This window comes from Ahaetulla prasina, chromosome 18 (assembly GCF_028640845.1).
Source record: "Ahaetulla prasina isolate Xishuangbanna chromosome 18, ASM2864084v1, whole genome shotgun sequence".
NCBI lineage: Eukaryota > Metazoa > Chordata > Lepidosauria > Squamata > Colubridae > Ahaetulla > Ahaetulla prasina.
Genome location: NC_080556.1, coordinates 3,657,714 through 3,677,300, shown reverse-complemented (window position 1 = coordinate 3,677,300; position 19,587 = coordinate 3,657,714). Strand labels below are relative to the sequence as shown.

General features: G+C 49.5%; 1 protein-coding gene across 1 annotated transcript in view; it reads left to right on the top strand.

The window, feature by feature from the left end:
- The window catches only part of SKI (SKI proto-oncogene), a 132,083-nt gene extending 113,833 nt beyond the window's left edge, over nt 1-18,250 (top strand). Inside the window, exons 2-7 of the mRNA XM_058161224.1 lie at nt 11,672-11,794; nt 12,616-12,731; nt 13,697-13,992; nt 14,616-14,926; nt 15,394-15,624; nt 17,063-18,250. Coding sequence (XP_058017207.1) covers nt 11,672-11,794; nt 12,616-12,731; nt 13,697-13,992; nt 14,616-14,926; nt 15,394-15,624; nt 17,063-17,251 — 1,266 coding nt within the window. The 3' untranslated portion in view covers nt 17,252-18,250. The remainder of the gene's footprint in view (nt 1-11,671; nt 11,795-12,615; nt 12,732-13,696; nt 13,993-14,615; nt 14,927-15,393; nt 15,625-17,062) is intronic.
- The last annotated feature ends 1,337 nt before the right edge of the window (nt 18,251-19,587 follow it).

Below are 19,587 nucleotides of genomic sequence, written 5' to 3'. Positions count from 1 at the left end.
TCCAAGCCATTGGCATTTGGCTTCCCCCCACATCTCAATGCCTTGTAAGCCCAGCTTTTGCCTGATTTGGGGAGAGGGGCTTTCCTCCCTTGCTACTGTCCCTCCCCCCAGCCCCTTTTTCCTCGTGGTCTGTCCCCTGGTATTGTAGTCCCCTGGGTGGAACAACTACCCCCCTTGCCCCTGGATGTGACAGCTGGAGGGGGGGTGGATGGGTGGGCTCTGAAACGCCTTGTCCCTGTTTGAACCTATTAATGGGGCTGTTTAGTCACGCTGCACGGAAGCTTGCCCTGTTCTCTATCCTTCCCCCCACCCTAATAAACACACACACACACACACACACACACACACACACACACACACACACACACACACACAGACAGACTGTTGAGAAACAGGAGGATGGAGCTCAGAGTTTAAGGTGTTTTTTTTAAAAAAAATTATGGCTGAAGAAAGGATGCGTTGGATGGGATGGCTGCCCCCCCCCCATCTTCCTCTAACCGATTGTCCCCGTTTGGCCATTTGGCTCGGGGCAAATGGGCAGCTTTCCAGGGACACTGGAAATGGGATGAATTTGTGCTCCCAAGAAGCTGGAATTGGGGACAGGATCCGTTCTGATCGGGGGTGGGGAGGGTTTCTGGCCTAGTTCTGTATGCAAAATTGTAGTCCCCCCCCCACCCCCACCAAAGCAGTATTTCTCAAGCTGGGCAACTATGAAGACAGGTGGACTTCAACTCCCAGAATTCCCCAGCCAGCCAATGCTAATGTCTTCAGTCGTCGTTTTTTTTTTTTTTTTTTTAAACAAGTTAAAAAAGAAAACCCAGAAAGGCTCCCCCAACCCCGCTTTTAAAGCCCTGAATTCAAGCAATGTTGACATTTGCAATGGAAGACGGGCTGGCCCTGCCTCTTCTCTGCCCTGCCCCTCCCTCTCCAGATGTTCCTGCTGTTGCAAAGAGAGCCGCTGCAGACAAGTCTTGGGCGGGATGATGGGCTTCCCCTCCCCCCCCTCCGCAGGACCCCTGAAGAAAACTCAAAAGAGAATCCGGTGGGGAATTTCATTTCAAAGACCCTTTCCTTGAATTTTCTTTGTTTGTTTGTTCGGCAGGGAGGTTGTCAAAGCCGGTCGGTCTCATTTCTGTCCGCTGATGCTTTCTGGATTCTCCCAAGTCAAAGGGATGCTTGATGGTTTTCAGAAGGAAAAGTTGGAAAGGGGGGAGAAGAGGGGTAGCCAAGCGGCCGCCCCCCCCCTTTGATTCTGGTCCGAGTTTTACAGGGTTGGCTTTGGGGCTGGAGGGGAGGACAAGATCCCCACCAAGAACGGAGTGGATCTCCGAAAGGACTCTCCTTCTGATCCTGGAGACCGTTAAGAAAAATAACAGAAAATACTCGTAGCTCCAATTTTACAGTTTGACAGTGTGTTTGCTCTTCCAAGCTTGTTTCAATTTTAGTTTTTGAACACTTCCTTACCAGACTAATGATGATGTTACCTAGTTTGGTAACGAAACGTTCGGAAGCTAAACCGAAATGAGCTTGGAGAGAGAGAGAGAGAGAGAGAGAGAATGCCAAAAAACCATTAAGAAAAACACAGTTGTGATAAGCAGCAGGTGTAGATGGGTATCTTACAGGGGTGAAATCCAACAGGTTCTCGCGAACCTGTAGCGGAAATTTTGAGTAGTTTGGAGAACCAGCAAATACTACCTCTGGCTGGTCTCACGAGTGTGGTGGGAATGGAGATTTTGCAATATCCTTCCCCCAAGAGTGGGGAGGGAATGGAGATTTTGCAGTATCCTTCCCCTGCCACACCACGCCCACCAAGCCAAACCCACAGAACCGGTAGTTAAAAAAAAATTGGATTTCACCACTGGAATCTTATTTTTTTTTTATGGCACTAACAAGAGTTGTGGGGCGCATTTAAGAGACTGGGGTAGGGGTGAGTGGGGAGTGTGTTTCCAGGGGCGGTCCCAGATTGCGTTCGGCACGAGTGCATCTATTTCATTCTCTTCGAGTACTAGGACGTTCCTGAGGTCGGCAGTGGCGAATGAGACACATCCTGTAGTCGGACAACACCAGATAAAAGCCAATCCTGTGGCTTCGGGAGAAAGGACTTGCGAGATGATTCCGCTTCTTTTCAGGGAAGCCACCAGCCACCCGTGTCCTCCTTTTTTTTCCATGTCCCACGCCATGTTCTAACTCCATCAGAGGCCTCAATGCACGGAGATTCTGCTTGGTTTTATTCCCCCTCCCCCACCGGATTTAGTTCCGTTTTCTCCAAACGTGGCGACCGCTCATCCTTCTTGTGGACGGATGGGGCTCTGCGTGACCTCTAGCCCAGGTTTGGCATTGGCCGTCGTCGTCCGTCCGTTGCTGAGGAAGCTCCCGGGCTGGAATTCCAGCCGCTCTCATCTAGGTGGGACACCTCCCAACTCCCCCACCTGTTCAACTCGGAGGAATTAGAACAGCTCCCAGCGTCTTCCGCCATCTGGAACGCGTAAGGCCGAATTTGAGAAGAGAGACAGATCTCGAAATTAGGTTGGTCGCCGGCTTTGAAGTTTTGAGCATCTCTTAATTCCTTTTCTGAAATTCAGCTCTATCCTTCTGTTTGGCGGACAAGACCCAATTGCTGGTAATGTATAACTAGAATTGCCTTTTTTTTTCTTCTTCTTTCCTCCCTTTTAAGTTCACCTCCTTCCTTTTCCTTCTTGTTTGGATGACGTCTCTGGTCAGTTTTAAAAGCTGCCCTTTAGGTCTTTAAAGCAACTCAGGGCCCCTTCTGGACCCCCGATAGGGAGAAACGTTTACGGTCAGCTATATTGTATTGCCAGTTTACGGGCCCGTGTTAAGAGCGAGCAGAAGGTGTAGGTGTTCCATTGGATTCAGCCATTGTGGATTTGGAAGCCTTATTGTGTGTTTGTGTTTCATGCTCAAAGATGAAAAAAACAAGAACCACCAAAAACCAATCCAACAAACAACAAGACCCAGAAAAATGAGATGGGCAATTTGGACCCCTCCTCAAATAAACTTTTAAGAGTTATAGTACTAAGGCCCCGTCGATTTTCTTAAGCCCCTCGGGATGTCAGAGGAATTGGCCTATACGCCTCCGATCTTTTGGTGTCTCAAGGGTCTTTTCCGAAGCTCCTTCAAGATGGTCTCCAGGCGAACAGTCGTCCGCCCCCTCCCGCCCGTCACGTGCTCCGCAACCTCCCCAATTCAAAAGAGTTCCCACACGACGGTTGCCAAAGATAATTGCCAGAGGAAAGGGGGACCTTTTCCTGGCTGGGGCCTTCTGCTTCCGAGTAGCTGCGCTCCCTTGGCCGTCCGCCCGTCCGCATGGGAAGGAGGGGGGCAGCGAAGCCCGAGCATGTGTGTGTGTGTTGGAAAGATGGAGAAGGAGGAAGGGTAAGTTGTTTTCCCTTCTTCCCGAGGGCGGCTTAATAGTTTTCCTCCCAGGAAAGCAAGAGAAAGTTGGGAGAAAGGACTGCCTGGATTGGTCTCGGTGAACCCTTGGACCAGGGGTGATCTGCTTCTCCCACTGTCAATCAATGGGGATGGGGGGGGGAAGATGATGGCAGCCAATAGCAGAGGAACGGGAGGGAGGGAGGCGGGTGCACCAAGGCCCAAACCTAATTCCTGCAGTCTTTTTTAGTTTTCACACTGACAACAACCCCCTGCGCCAACAACTGTTGCCCCAGCACTCGGTTGTGGTTGGAAGCGTCATCATCTGGACCGTCTCTGTGGCTTGTCTCTGCTGTCTTGAGTTTATTACATTTATTATATTTCTACACCACCACCACCCATTTCCCCCAGCAAACGAAAGCCATTTCGTGTCTTAGATTTCGGTTTCCTAGCGATGCAAGGTTTCCGCTCGCTGGGTTTTTTTTTGTTTTTTTTAAAAAAATCTCTTTTAATATAGACAAAAGCGCTTTTCACAGAAGCCGAGACAAGAAAAATAGCTTGTTTTCATGTGGAGACGTTTTAGGAGCGGGCCGACCTGAAATTATTCTCTTGGAAGCACCTTTGAAGGGAAGGAAGGGGATTGTTTCGAAAGAACAGACCACGTGAAGTTAAAACAGCGTGGGAAATCATTAAAAATACCGTGCCTAAATATTCCTCTCGTCGGGAGCTTACGGTCCACCCTCCACCGAAACCCAGCCAAAATGTTGCAGTGAGGCAGAGAACAAAAAAAAAAAAAAAAAGAACAAAAAACCCCCCAAAACACAGAAGTTTCCTCCAGGTTTGGAATTTGGAGCCGCAGCTGTGATTTTTTTATTTTATTTTATTTTTTCCCAGCGAAGCAGATGAATTTTTGCTTCGTTGTGCAGACTTCACAGAAGAAAAACAATTTTTTTTTTTTGCAGAGGAAATGAGATTAGAACGTCTGAGAGGAAGTTTCAAAGCCGCTCGGTAAATATAGCAACCTGAGCTTGTGCAATGCAACCCACTGTTCCTACAAGGCGGTTCGTGGTGTCCTTTTCCATCGCAGCTCGTCAATAAAGCTTAAGATACCAGCTCGGCGTCATTTCTGAAGAACTTTCAAACACACAAACACACAACCCCCCACTACCACTGTAATATCGATAATTTTGGGCAGCACAGCATTCCTGAGACAGTCGTGATATCGGAAGGCAGCTCAAAAGCCAGTTTGATCCTCGGTCCAAACGAGGCTAGCGTTGGCACCGACAATGGCGCGTAGGAGTTGCGTTCTGAGTTTGATCAGTGCGTGGCACGGACTGACGACGGTGTAGGAGAAGTTGTGTTATGAGTTTTGAACAGGGGGAAGGGGTTGTGAGTGCCTAACGTAATAGTAATAGAGTTGGAAGGGACCTTGGAGGTCATCTAGTTTGGCCCCCTGCTCACGCAGGAGACCTGCACTAGGGATTCGAACCGCCGACCTTAGTGATCGACAAGCTCAGTGTCTTAGCCACTGAGCCACCTAGTCAGGTTCAATAGATTAATGGATCAAGGGGAAAGCCTGACTCAAGACGGGTAAATTTTAGCCGAACCTCATAGTCCTTCATGAGCGAGGCCTACTTTGGAATACCCATCAAATAGGCTGTTTCGGTTGTGCGGGCTACACAACTGCCAGAGATCTGTATGATGGGAGATGGGCTGCCTGTATGTGTGTGTGTGAGAGAGAGAGATGATAAAGTCTTTTGGCAAACGGCACTACCAACCTCTTGAGAATGTCAACCTTCCGATAGTTCATTGGTCAAATTTTTTTTTTTGGCTTTTCTGGCTGTTTTCCATGGCTCAGTCTTAATTTTTTCTGCCAGTCTGTGGAACTCAGACTGGAGAAAGGGAGTCTGTCGGATGGGAGGTTTCCACGATTGCAGTGGCCCAGAGACAATAAAAGTTTTCCAAATTTCCAAACGCCTTGGATCCACGCAGGGGGGGCTTTCCTTCCCGACTGCATTTCATTGCCCGGTTTAAGCCATACCTATAATTACGGTAGATTTACAGGGGTTGGACTAGAAGACCTCCAAGGTCCCTTCCAACTCTGTTATCTTGTCATGTTCCATGAGAGAAACCTCACCATGACTGGGCGCGTTTCCTGCTCCTGTTATCCCACACCAGCGAAGGGTGGAAGCCAATAACGGTGGCACATAAAACTGGTGGGGCTTGAACCGACTTTTGTCAATTATGGGAGAACAGGGCTGAAACATTTCTGCTTTACACACACACACACACACACACACACACACACACACACACACACACACTTCTTTCCCCAACCAAACGCATCTCCGTCTTCCCAACAGCTTCGCCACGTCGGTGGATTGTTCCTGGGGGAAACGTGGCTCAGCCACACAAGTCGCGGACTTTCCAGCTTCGGTCAAAAAAAAAAAAAAAAAAAGGAAAAAAACAGCCTTCTGCCCAAAACTTTTGGGTGGGAAACGCTGTGAGTTTTGCAGTGTGCTTGTGTGTTTTGCTTTTGCTCCGCCATCTCGGTTGCTACGGAAAAATTGAGCCAATAAAAGTCTCGTGTGTTGGTGGCCATTGCACCTGCTCGGTTTGTCAGATGCTTTCACAGGCACAAATGTGGGCAGCTCCCCTGTCTCTCTCTCTCTCTCTCTCTCTCTCTCTCTCTCTCTCTCTCTCTCTCTCTATTTGCAGTGTCTGTCTGTTTTTTCTCTCTCTCTCTCGCGTCCTCTTTGCCAGCTTACTGAAGTTCAAATTTCACCCTGGGAAGTCCATATTCTCAGCCAGACAACAACGGGAAAAAAAAGAGAGAGAGAGAGGTGCAATGTGTTTTTGCATGTTTGCAAAGCAATTACGCGGTAATTCTTTCATGGATTGGGAAACGCTCGAGAGGTCAGGTGCGTTTCGGGCAGCCCTGGAATCGAACTCCGGTTGGAAGAAATAACGGGCGTTTGGTTTGCATTCTTGGCCAGTGGGAACAGTACCAGAGTTGGAAGGGACCTTGGAGGTCATCTAGTCCGGCCCCCTGCTCACGCAGGAGACCTGCACTAGGGATTCGAACCGCCGACCTTTCTGATCGACAAGCTCAGTGTCTTAGCCACTGAGCCACCTAGTCAGGTTCAATAGATTAATGGATCAAGGGGAAAGCCTAACTCAAGACCGGTAAATTTTAGCCGAACCTCATAGTCCTTCATGAGCGATGCCTACTTTGGCTGTTTCGGTTGTGCGGGCTACACAACTACCAGAGATCTGTGTGATGGGAGATGGGCTGCGTGTATGTGTGTGTGTGAGAGAGAGAGATGATAAAGTCTTTTGGCAAACGGCACTACCAACCTCTTGAGAATGTGAACTTTCCGATAGTTCATTGGTCAAATTTTTTTGGGGCTTTTCTGGCTGTTTTCCATGGCTCAGTCTTAATTTTTTCTGCCAGTCTGTGGAACTCAGACTGGAGAAAGGGAGTCTGTCGGATGGGAGGTTTCCACGATTGCAGTGGCCCAGAGACAATAAAAGTTTTCCAAATTTCCAAACGCCTTGGATCCACGCAGGAAGGGCTTTCCTTCCCGACTGCATTTCATTGCCCGGGTTTAAGCCATACCTATAATTACGGTAGATTTACAGGGGTTGGACTAGAAGACCTCCAAGGTCCCTTCCAACTCTGTTATCTTGTCATGTTCCATGAGAGAAACCTCACCATGACTGGACGCGTTTCCTGCTCCTGTTATCCCACACCAGCGAAGGGTGGAAGCCATAACCGTGGCACATAAAACTGGTGGGGCTTGAACCAACTTTTGTCGATTATGGGAGAACAGGGCTGAAACATTTCTGCTTTACACACACACACACACACACACACACACACACACACACACACACACTTCTTTCCCCAACCAAACGCATCTCCATCTTCCCAACAGCTTCGCCACGTCGGTGGATTGTTCCTGGGGGAAACGTGGCTCAGCCACACAAGTCGCGGACTTTCCAGCTTCGGTCAAAAAAAAGAAAAAAAAGAAAAAGAAAAAAACAGCCTTCTGCCCAAAACTTTTGGGTGGGAAACGCTGTGAGTTTTGCAGTGTGCTTGTGTGTTTTGCTTTGCTCCGCCATCTCGGTTGCTACGGAAAAATTGAGCCAATAAAAGTCTCGTGTGTTGGTGGCCATTGCACCTGCTTGGTTTGTCAGATGCTTTCACAGGCACAAATGTGGGCAGCTCCTCTCTCTCTCTCTCTCTCTCTCTCTCTCTCTCTCTCTCTCTCTCTATTTGCAGTGTCTGTCTGTTTTTTCTCTCTCTCTCTCGCGTCCTCTTTGCCAGCTTACTGAAGTTCAAATTTCACCCTGGGAAGTCCATATTCTCAGCCAGACAACAACGGGAAAAAAAAAAGAGAGAGAGAGGTGCAATGTGTTTTTGCATGTTTGCAAAGCAATTACGCGGTAATTCTTTCATGGATTGGGAAACTCTCGAGAGGTCAGGTGCGTTTCGGGCAGCCCTGGAATTGAACTCCGGTTGGAAGAAATAACAGGCGTTTGGTTTACATTCTTGGCCAGTGGGAACAGTACCAGAGTTGGAAGGGACCTTGGAGGTCACCTAGTCCAACCCCCGGCTCACGCAGGAGATTAGAACCGCTGAAATGCCGACCTTTCTGATTGACAATCTCAGTGTCTTAGCCACTGAGCCACCTAGTCAGGCTTGTGGCAAGTGGGAAAAAGGTGCTTTTAGAAAACGAGAGCGAGAGAGAGCGGGAGGGAGGGAGGGAGGTAAGGGATAGGTGCCCCCTCACCCCATAGCCTCTCATGCCGCAACTAAAGGAAAACACACAAAAATTCCTTGAAATTAAAGCAGCTGGACCGTCCTTTAGCCCATATCCGTTTTTACCTGCACGAGGGAAAACCCTTCCTGACCACTGGGACATTGGGGGTGTGTTTTGCGTGTGTGTCATTTTTAAGGAACGTGAACCGAAGTGCGCAGAGGGAAAACGTGAGTTGAGATTTCCTGCGGAAACCAAGAGAACAGACTAGGCGGCCCGGGGAGAGAATTTGCAAAGGGTTGGATGGAGTTGGGAAAGGGAACGCCCCAGCGTTCAAATACCAGGGATTGTAGAGGGGGGATGGGTTTTGGTAGTGAAAGAGCTGTCGGCGGGCGGACAGAGGGGGGAGGGAATTGGCTGGCGAGAGGCCATCTGGCAGCCGAGTCCCCCCGAGCGTGGAAAGGTCTCCCTTGGGCCTTGACATTTTTGCTGATGTATTTCGAGCTCCTGCCAACTGTGCTATCACCTTGCCTGCCGATCTTCTGATGAGGCCTCGGCCTAAAGATGACGGGGGAGGGGGTGGCCCTCCAAAGTGGGTGGGGGGGGTGGGGAAGAAGAAGCCTCTCTTGGCCTGCGACCACGCTCAGCTTTGCCACGGCCACACAGGACCAGCCATGCATGTCCAACGTGAACCTGCGTCAGCGAGGGGGGTTTGATACGAGCCCCGTTAAGAGCCGCGTGCGGGGAGTGACCTTCGGCGGGAACAGGCGCTGCCTTCCGTGGAACATCTGTTTGGAACCCAGAATGGGAATAAGGCGCCTGCAGAGTCAGTTTTTGGGGTTGAGCGCGTGCCCCTCCTTTCCTTTTGAGCCCCACATCTCTCCTGTGATCCTTTGGGGCTCCGAGATGCCTTCGCTGGCAGCCGGGGTGCCATCCTTGGAACCCGCCAAGTGGTTTGAGCACGAAACATCTGAGGGATGGGAGGCAACAGTGTCATTCTGGGAGGCGCATGATGGGGACCGCCGTGTGCTGGATCTTGCACACCATTGATCTTGCGTCATTTTTTTCGAAACACACCTTGCCTGCTTGCTTTGTGCATGTCTGGCCTCTCCGATGGAGACGGGAAGATGTGGCTTCTCTCTCGGACATCCTTTCTGGACACCTGGTTATTTTATCTAAAGAAGTGACTAGTGGCCAGTTTGTTGGTAGCCGGACTTTTCCCACAAATTCAACTTTGTGACGGGAGGTCAACAAAGTCGAAAGGAACAAACCGCCAGAAGATTCGGTTGCTACCTGCCGAGTCTGGTTGGTTGGCATTCAAGGGGGCCAATTAATTGGTTTTGGCTCTTATTTAAATAAGCCTTCTTCATCTCGACTTGTTATATTCCACCTTTTCTAAACCGTTTTGTCGCCCAGCCGGAATCGCCTTACGGGTGCAACGGGTGACAGGGAAGTTTAATCAATAAATATAAAATAAATAATCAATAAATAACAAACAAACAAACCCATCCGTCCCAGGAGCTCTTTTGCTAAGGCTATGAGACTTGCCATCTACCCTCCCCCCAACCCCTCCCATCTGCAAAAGAAATATCCTTCCTGCAGAGGTGGGGGGGGGGAAGAGGGGGGAACATCAGATTCCCCCCCAAAAACAGGGATGGGAGGAAAGAACAGGCCCCTGTTCTGAGCTCCGCCACCTGCTTCTCCCCTCCCTCCCCCTTCAGCCATCCCCACAGACCGGGCTGGGACCGGCAGCATTTGCCAAATATCATTCGGATGCTGTCACCGTTTCCTTTTTCCTATGCAGCAGCAGCAGGAGGAGCAAAAGATGATCCCCCGTTAACCCTGGTGTGCAAGTCCCAGGGCAAACACACAAACCCGTGTTTGTTGGTTTATTTAATCAAAGCAAAAGGAGGTCTGGAACCGAGACCAGCCCTTTTGTGAGCGCAAGGGGCAAGTTTGGGAGACGAAAGCGGTGCGGGGGGAAAGAGAGGAAACCAGGCCAGGCTTTCTTGGCCTGGTTAGATGCTCAGAATCCAGTTGCTTCCTTGGCCGCCTGATCTGGCTCCGAATTCCAGAAAAGCCAGCAGGTGGTCTTGATAGGAAAAGGGGGTCGGGGGACGAAAATCGAGAGGGCTTTTTTTTTAGGTAGGTGGGATCCCTCATGGCTCCTGCCTTGTTGGAGCAGACGGGGGATTTCATTCCTGCCCTGGGAGACTCGGTGTCAAGTGGGGGGGGGGAGGGAAAAAGACCCTCGGAATGCGGCCCCTGGAAAAGTCCGGAGGTGGTGATGGATCAGAGGGTTTTCTTCTCCCTCCCACCCCCAACGGCCCGGTGATATATAGGCCGAGCAGAGCGACTGGTGGAAGAGGCACAAAGCAAGGATCTCGGCAAGCGGCCAGCAGAATCTGCTGCAGCTGCGGCATTGTGAAGTCATCGCCTTAACAACCGCTGCAAACAGAATAACAAAAGTCTGGGTTGTTCGCATCGCGAAGGGGAGGAAAAGATCTTGGCGTTCCGATTCCAGAACCACAGCCGCCCGTCTTCAAGGCTCACCTTTCCCTCTTCCAATTAGCCAGGCGGGCAGTTTTGCAAATTCTTTGGCTGGGTCGTTTCTTTTACCGCCCCCCCCCCAAATCTCTAAAATCTCATCCTTTTAAGAAAAAGCATCTCGCTTCTATAGAACGGTGGTTTTAGGAATGCATCTTTGAGAAGTTATTTGGTTTCGGGAAAAAGTCAGGTTAACGGCACTGAATACCTCTCCTGACCGACACAGCAGCACCGTCAATTTAATAGATTTCCCCAAAAAAAAAACCTCCCCTCAAGCCTGGTACAAGTTTCCGCCGAAATATAATTAAATAGATCGTGTCTCCTCTTGGATTGGATTTGGTGCCAGGGGATTTGACAGTGGCTTCATTTGGGCAACGAGCCGGTTTGCCGCTGTTTTTTTCTGCAATATATGGAGTTCAGATTTACGAACCATTTAAAACCCGTTCTTTCAAAGGTTGGCGTTAGGTGGGCTTGAACTGATTGGATGTGTTTTTTTTTGAGACCTCTGTTGCGCTCAAAAGTGGACTTTTTTGGTATGCCAGGGACAGAAGAAAAAAAATATATATCTGTATTTGCAGCATAGGTACAAGTTCAGGCTTTTTAAAGTCTTGAATGAGCACCTCATGCCGAATTTTGAGTTACCCCTGTTTCGAAGCATAATGGTCTTGTTCGACGCCCTGCAGGGACTTAATGAAGTCTGCCATTTTAGGATGCTGGCGTTTTGAGTTTTAACCTCAGACCCAATTTTTCTCTTCCTCGTTCTCTGGTGTCGGAGCAAAGTGGATTCCTTTTTAATTGGGGGTGGGTGGGAGGGAAGCAGCTTTAATGAAGCTGTGGAAGAGGCTGCAAACTAGGTCCTGTGGCTGTAATATTGGCCGGCCTTTGGTGGACGTTCGTTCTTTTTTGAAATGCAGTGGAAAATAGCCAATTGTTTTTTGTTTTTTTAAAATAAGTCCTCTCTTCCCTTTCAGGTCCTGTCCGATCCTCCTGTCCCCAAGAAACCCAAAACAGACGATGCCCTGCAGTCTCCCTTACTTGGGGACAAAGAGAAGCAGTCCAGCTGGCTACGATCCTTGTCAAATTCATCCAGTAAGGTGAGTTTGGGGAAAGCTTGTCAGGTTTTGAAGGCTGAAAGGTGCAACATCCCCCCCGCCCCCCAAAAAACCCCAAATTCTTCCTTGTCTGACCGAGTTGGGTGGATGGAGCCCAGGATGGCCCTCGGGTTGGATTTGAGAGTCTGGCTAACTTTGCGTTGGCTTCAGGGACAGGATTCAAAAATTTTACAACTGGTTCTCTGTCCAGTGGCTGGGTGGGCATGGCCTACTCAGCTTCCTGCACCATGGCAGGGGGGAAGGGTGTTTTCACTCTCCCCCAGGCTCCGGAGCCTTTCCTTGAGCCTCCAGGAGGGCGAAAACTGCCTCCCCCAGGCTCCGGAGTCTCTCCAGAGGCTGGAAAAGGGCCCATTTGCAGACTTATGGGAGGCCCATTTTTTGCCCTCCCAGAGCCTCCATGCAGGCCCTGCACTTACCTGGCATCGGGCCGCGTGGAGTCCACTGGGAGGGAAGGGGTGGGAGGGGCCAGCCAGTCCTTGCAGCTACCAGTTCAGCGAACCAGATGTAAAATTAGTATTTGGTCGGCCCGAACCGGCTGAATCTCATCCCTGGTTGGCTTCATACATTGGAGTGCGAACAACATTCTGATGTTGGTCCAGCAGGCTCGACATCCTAGCTTCTGTGCGGTACGCAGCACTCACAAACCTTTGTAGCATTTACCCAGAGGTTCAAAAATCTGGATCTACAAAACTCGATCCCTTTCCAGTCTGCCTTCAGCCGGGTCGTTCGTTATATCTTTGTTTTATCCATTTGTCTCTTACTGGGATTTTTTTTTCCTCTCTATTTTCTTTTTAAAAACCCAGAATATTGGGTGTCTCCATCCCCGGCAACGTCTTTCTGCATTCCGGCCCTGGTCCCCCGCCGTTTCAGCCAGCGAGAAAGACGTCACCAACCACATCCCTACGTTGATCAGAGACAGGTAAGGAGAAGCGGAGTTTCCCCGACTGGCCGAAATTTGAAGGCCGTTAAATTTAGTAGGCGGCCAGGTGCGCTACTTGAATACAAGGGCTCTGAAAAATATCCCACAGGGTACATCAATGCCACAGGATCTTAATACCACAAATAAAACACTACAAATAAAACAAGTAAAACACTACAAACAGAACCGGGGTATAAAATTAAGACTTTGGTGTGTATTAATGAATAAATTGTGCCTTTGGTCTACGGTCACATCAAGCTCTGCAGTAGCTTGCTATTTAATTGAACAACTGATTAATACTTCCCTGATTTGCATATGCCTACTAAAGGACCTAAGATAGTCCTTGACTTACAACAGTTCATTCAGTGACCACTGGAAGTTACCATAGCACTGAAAGAAGTGACGCGTGACCAGTTTTCACACTTAACAACCATTGCATGGTTACGTGATTGCTTGGCAGCTGCCTCATAATTATGGCGGTTGCGGCGGTGTGTTTGTGTGTGTCATGTGATCCCGTTTTGCGGCCTTCTGACAAGCAAAGCCAAATGGGGGGAATCCCCGTTCATGTTACTCATTGAACTGCAGGGAGTTCACTTAACAACGGTGACCAGAAAGGGGGTTGAATGGGGCAAAATCCACTTTGACAACTATCTCGCTTAGCAAGAGAGATTGTGGTCGTAAGCCAAGAACTACGTGAACATTCCTAAGTTTAAAAAAAAAAAAAAGATACCGAAGTTGCTTTGCCTCTTTAAAATTTTGGAGCCTCAAAATAAGACTTTAGTTTGCCCAGTGAAGAAGTGAGCTTTTCAAAGCTGGCAATTAAGCCTTTTCGATGATTCACTGCGTTAATGAGAAATGGCACGGAAACCTTCCCAAGGAGCGATCTTCGAGGGAAGCAGGTGAGTCACCCCAAAATAGCTTTGTGGGGGCTGCGAGGTAACCCAGCCTTTTTTTTTCTTGCACAGTTTCTATTCGTATAAAAGTTTTGAGAACTCCGTCGCGCCCAATGTGGCGCTGGCCCCCCCTCCTCAGCCAAAGATCGTAAGCAACCCACTGTGCCCCCCGGCTGCCTTGCGGAACGCCGAGCCCCTCAGCAGCCCTCCCCAGCTCCGGAAAAGGAAACACGTCGTCGCCGAACACCCAGCTGTTCCCGAACCGACACCCACTGTTGCTGCTGTGCCCGCTGTCGCTGCTCCCGCCCCTGCCATGGAAGAAGAGAAAGAATCCGAAGCCGAGATAGAAGTGGAAACGAGAGAAGAATGTAAGTGGGACTTGCACCAGGAAAATCAGGAGAGCCAGGCAGTTCAAATGTGTATAAAAAAATATTGTAAGCTGTCTACAAGAATCTGAACTACTAACAGTCAAGGGAAATTAGCGGGAGATAAAGAATAAGAAGGAATTCAAGGTGGTCTGGGATTAGATCTCTTGTGGGTGAGGAGAGACTCATGACGCGTTTGACTCCTCCCTCCCTTGAGCTCAGCCTGGTCGTCTCCTACAATAATTTTACGTTAAAACCATCCTTCCAATAGGTCGAACTTTTTTTTTTTTTTTTTTTAAAGCAAACTGTCTTTGGGGCTTCAGACCTGTCTGGAGAAGGTGGCCAGACAGAGAACGGGACTTCCCTTGAGTGTTGTTCAATGCCGCAATTCTGTAAGGTTGAAAGAATGCTGGTCTTGGCTTCACACAGTCAAAATAGGCCCTGTTCCAGGGACAGAAGTGCAAGACACGCTTCCCACCAATGCGGTATTTCTTTTCACGCGCACTCCCTTTATGGTTATAGCGCATGAGCGTGAAACAGGGTTTGACTTATGCACCCCACAATCCCCACACGTTGCCCGGGGATGGGCTGCCTGATTGCCGTGACTTCTTTCCTTCTCTCTGCAGTCACTTCTTCCCTGTCCTCGCTCTCATCCCCGTCCTTCACCTCTTCGAGTTCAGCCAAGGATATGAATTCCCCCAGCCTGCAAGTCCAGCCCGCCGGCGGCAACGCCGTCTTTGAAGTGTCAAGTCACGCCGAGTCTCAGAACGGGTCCAACGGGCTGGAAGCCGAGCTGGAGCATCTGAGGCAGGCCTTGGATGGCGGTCTGGACACGAAAGAAGCCAAAGAGAAATTCCTCCACGAGGTGGTGAAGATGAGGGTGAAGCAGGAGGAGAAACTCAACGCCGCCTTGCAGGCCAAGCGCAGTCTCCACCAGGTAATGGGGTGCCACCCCGGAGTCGAGGGCATGGAGGGGACCCCGTGGGACTAGATTTGAGTATAGAGTCTCTGGGTGGCACTCAAATTTAACTCTTCTCCGCTTCTAATGGTCCACCTGGATCTTCGAAGCTCACATTGGGTGGTGTTGCATTACAGGTAATCCTTGACTTACAACAGTTCAGTTAGTGACTGTTCGAAGTTACGGCAGCACTGAAAAAAAAGTGACTTTTTCACACTTATGACCGGGGCAGCATCTCCATGGTCACATGATTTATATTTGTATGATTGACAGCTGGTTCATATATGACAGTTGCGGGGTCACGTGATCCCATTTTGTGACCTTTTGACAAGCAAAGTCAAGGAGGAAGTCAGATTTGTAGGTGGGCCTAAGGAGCGTTTCCCCCTCCCCCTCCTCTTCCTCCTCCCCCGGGGCCTTTCCGCTGTTAATACGCCTTGTTGTCCCAGGAGCTGGAGTTCCTCCGCGTGGCCAAGAAGGAGAAGTTGAGGGAGGCGACGGAAGCCAAGCGCAACCTGAGGAAGGAGATTGAACGCCTCCGGGCGGAGAACGAGAAGAAAATGAAAGAGGCCAACGAGTCTCGGATACGGCTCAAGCGGGAACTGGAGCAGGCCCGACAGGTCCGGGTATGCGACAAGGGCTGCGAGGCCGGCCGTCTACGAGCCAAATACTCAGCCCAGGTGAGTGTGGCAGCAACGGTGCTCTCTTCCCATCCCGGAACTTGGCTTGCAATGCTCAAGAGACCTCTGCCCTCCCCTCCAAAATTAAAAAAATAATAATCAAGGAACCCTCTGAGGTTAGCGGTCCTGCTTTCCGGACCGTTCAACGTAACCCTTCGCGAGAAGGCTCAGTGGAAACCCTGAGTGTGGGTCTGAGCATCTCGCGCTCAAATGTCTCCTCCGCCCCATGAGTCTGAGAACTTTCCAGTTTTGAGTTCAGATTCCCGTTCTTGGGTTGAGTCAGACTGTGAAACTACCTTGTGGGAGAGTCTTGTCATCACCAGGATATCTTTCCCGGCCTCACCTGGTTAACAGAAAAGGCTGCTAATGAAAAAAATCCCTTTGAGAGCCTCTGTAACAGTGGTCGTATTCAGCTGGTTCGGGAGAACTGGTAGTGCCTGCCCACACACCCCAGCACTATGCTGTCTTATTTAGCCACATTTTCTATGCCGTGCGCATGTGTGCAAGCGGCATGCGTGAGCAAAGCGCATGCGCAGAAGGCTGCGCAGAAGGCACACGCACACGTTTTCAATGCGTGGCGAACCGGTGGTAAAATTATACGAAATTATACACCTCTGCTCTGTAATGGTCTACGGGAATGGTCTTGGGAGACAGAGCCACGGACAGATAAGGGACAGCAGAGCCCACCGATGTACAATGAGTGGAGAAACAGGCTCAGAAGGGATCCTTATCTAGATTTTGCGAGGGGCTGTAAAAGGGAAGGAAAGAAAAACTGTTCCAGATCCTGTTAACATAGCTTTACAATGAAGTAGAATTAGCATAGCTTCTCGTGTTTCCTGTCTCGTCTACCTGGCTGACACCTGCCAGTTTCAGGAGAGCCGAGATAGAAAGTGAAGCAAAGAGGAGTCTTCTGAGCGTGGCATCTCCGTTATGAAGCCTTAGATGGAAACGGTGCGCCAGGTGGTCGCCTCCCACTTGCACAGCTGGGATGTGGCAGGCAGGAGCCCCAAATTGCACTGTCTGGCTTTTTCCTGCTAAAGCTCAGCTGCCTCTTCAGGGCTTTTGCAGGTGGCTCGGTACATTTTCAATTTTCTCACGGTTGCAGGGGCTCGGCGTGCGAGCGACACAAATAAATGCGCCTAGTCTTTCTGCCTTAACGCCCAACTGCTGTACCAATAAAGGGCTTAAATACGATGAGAGAGAGAGAGAGGGGGCGGGATGCAGGGAGAGAGACAGAGATGCTGTGTCTCCTTCCCCAGTTGCTAACTTAGCCAAATCCACGGCCTGCCTTCACAAAAAGCAACCAAGGACGAGGGTCCAAAAAGCTAGGAGAGAGAGGGAGGTGCTCACCCACCTTCGTGCCCACCCCCCCCCCATCGCTCTAAGCAGTTTGGGGAACCCCGCTAACCCTCTTGCTCTGCTCGTCTCATCCCACCAGATCGAAGATCTGCAGGTGAAGCTCCAGCACGCAGAGGCGGACCGAGAACAGCTGCGCGCCGACCTCTTGCACGAGCGCGAAGCGCGCGAGAACTTGGAAAAAGCCGTCAAGGAACTGCAAGAGCAACTCTGGTCAAAGCATAACGATCTGCCCAACAGTGCGCACACCCCAAAAGACCCTGAGAACTGAAACCCGACCCGCCCGCCCAAGACCGGTGGAATCCTGCCTGTGTGGCCCGAGGGCCGATCCGTGCATAGTAAGGAAGACTGCGTGGAAGAGGCGTTTCCCCAATCCCTGCATGTGGCTAAACCATGGATCTGGTTCTTCAATCGGAGGGCAAAAGATGTTACTCTTTATAACGAAAAGCACTGAATTCTGCCTCTTTTTTTAAAAAAAATCCGTATAGCACAACATTTTCCTGTGCCTATAACGTGAAAAGTGTTTATAAATCTTACTCTTTTGAGTCCGCAGCAAAAAAAAAAAAAAAAAATGGGAAAAAAAATTTAAAAATGTATTTTTCTTTTCTACTGGGGGGGGGGGGGAGAAAAACTTATCCGGGCAGCAGCATTTGTGGAAATAAGGGACAAACTTTGAGGGCTGCTACAAATATATATATATATAAATATAAATATATGTATGTGTGTGTCTGTGTATCCACACACCCACATACGTAAACACACAAACCCCAATGAGCCCTTTTGTTATAAGCTATTTCAAAATGCAAACCATTTAAGTCAAGACGACGTATTAAAATCATTGACAAGATTTTTTTTAAAAAAATAAAATATATTATATATGAATGCTGGGGCCAGGGGTGGGATCTTTTTGATGCCTAACGTGTAAATTGGTACAGGTGTTGTTGGAAAGTGTTTCAGGAAAGAAAAATAGCCATGAATTATTTCAAATCAAGGGATTTTTTTTTTTAAAAGGAGAATTTCCAATTTTGGGATTTTTTTTCCCGCTCCCTTTCTCCAGCCTGTTTTGTTTTCCCTACGTTTTGATCATTTTTTTTTAAAAAAAAAAAAGAGAGAGAAAAAGTTAGTAGCGGAGGATGTTTGTGCGTTTAGGAATAGAACTCTGTCCTAAATAAACCCAGCCTTACGAAATTCAGTGTTTTGTTCCTCGCAAAGACTCGCTTTGAACTCCAAAGCACTTCCAACTTTAGCAAACAATAACCAATCACGTCGACGAGAGGGAAGGAAGAAGTTCAAACCTGAAAAAGGAACAACTGGATCGATTTCCCCCCCTCCCAGTTGCTTGTGAGCAAGACGCGGGAACGAGTGAATGGCACGCGCGCATGTGTTGTTGTTGGGGTTTTTTTGGGGTGGGGGGGTGGCGAGAAAAACAAACCCGCCTTCCGTTTTGCTCAGCGAATTCATTCCACTTTTTTTGATCCATGGCGCCTCCGAAATTTGCAGTGTTTGATGGACTCCTCCTCCGGGACCTGCCGCCGCTACAGTCCGGAGAACGTTGGATGCCCTTTGAACGAAACGAGACTTTCGCCTTTGTATTAAAAGAGACAAAAAGACTTTTGCTGCTGTGAATAAGCCGACTTTTGTTTATTCTTTCGGGATCTCTCTCTCTTTTTTTTTTTCCCGGTTGGTCACGGGTGGTTTTGTTTGTTTGTTTGTTTCTCATCTGACAAATGCTTTAATCTTGGGATTGGAAGGTGCCGGCAGTTCCCGCGTCCTAGCAGAGTGCAGCCAGAAGATGCTCGGGGGAGGCTTTGCTCTGCCCTGAGCAGCCCCACCATCTTAAGACACACATATAAAAAAACACACAAATTTTGGGGGGGGGGGATGGGGAGAAATTTGAAGTGTCCCATCACCCCAACGTCCCGGTTTGCTCCTGTGGCTCCTTTGCTATCACTTTGTCAAAGCCAGCAAGGTCGGCTGGGGGAATTCTGGGAGTCAAAGTCCACACGTCTTAAAAGTCAGCGAGGTTGGGAAACGCTATCGCCTAAAGGACCGGCTGCAAGCATGGCCAATGCCGTGTCAGCTGCTCGGGGCGCAAGGAACATAGGTAACTTGCCCCTCCCAGGGGATTGGGAGTCCGCCTTGGCTGCCATTTTCCATGTGCCATTGGTGCAGGATTGTCACGGGTTAGAAACGCCCACCCTAGGGTGAGTCTGGAGCTGCTGAGAGCCACTTCACGATGCGCAAAAGATCTAACGGCGATGGAGATGTGAGGCCTGTCGGAAGCCAGCCACTGACCGTAATTTGCTCCTAAACCAGAATCCTTTCCGCCCTACATAACCAGCTAGGCTCAATTCCGAAGAGCGACGGCTGTTTCGTAAGGACCAGGATGAAGGAACTGCGTTCACACGTCCCGCAAAGCCTAAAGCCGAGAATAAACTGTGCAAAAGCGAGCAACATACTCTTGGCTTGTTCCATTTGCTTTCCCCCCACCCCACCCCGCCTCCATGATGGCTTATTTTGGCCCGGTTTGATTGCAGACACGGGCAGGACAGAAAAACACACCAGGATAAAACCAGAAAAGCCGAAACATTAAGTTTGCATTCCCCT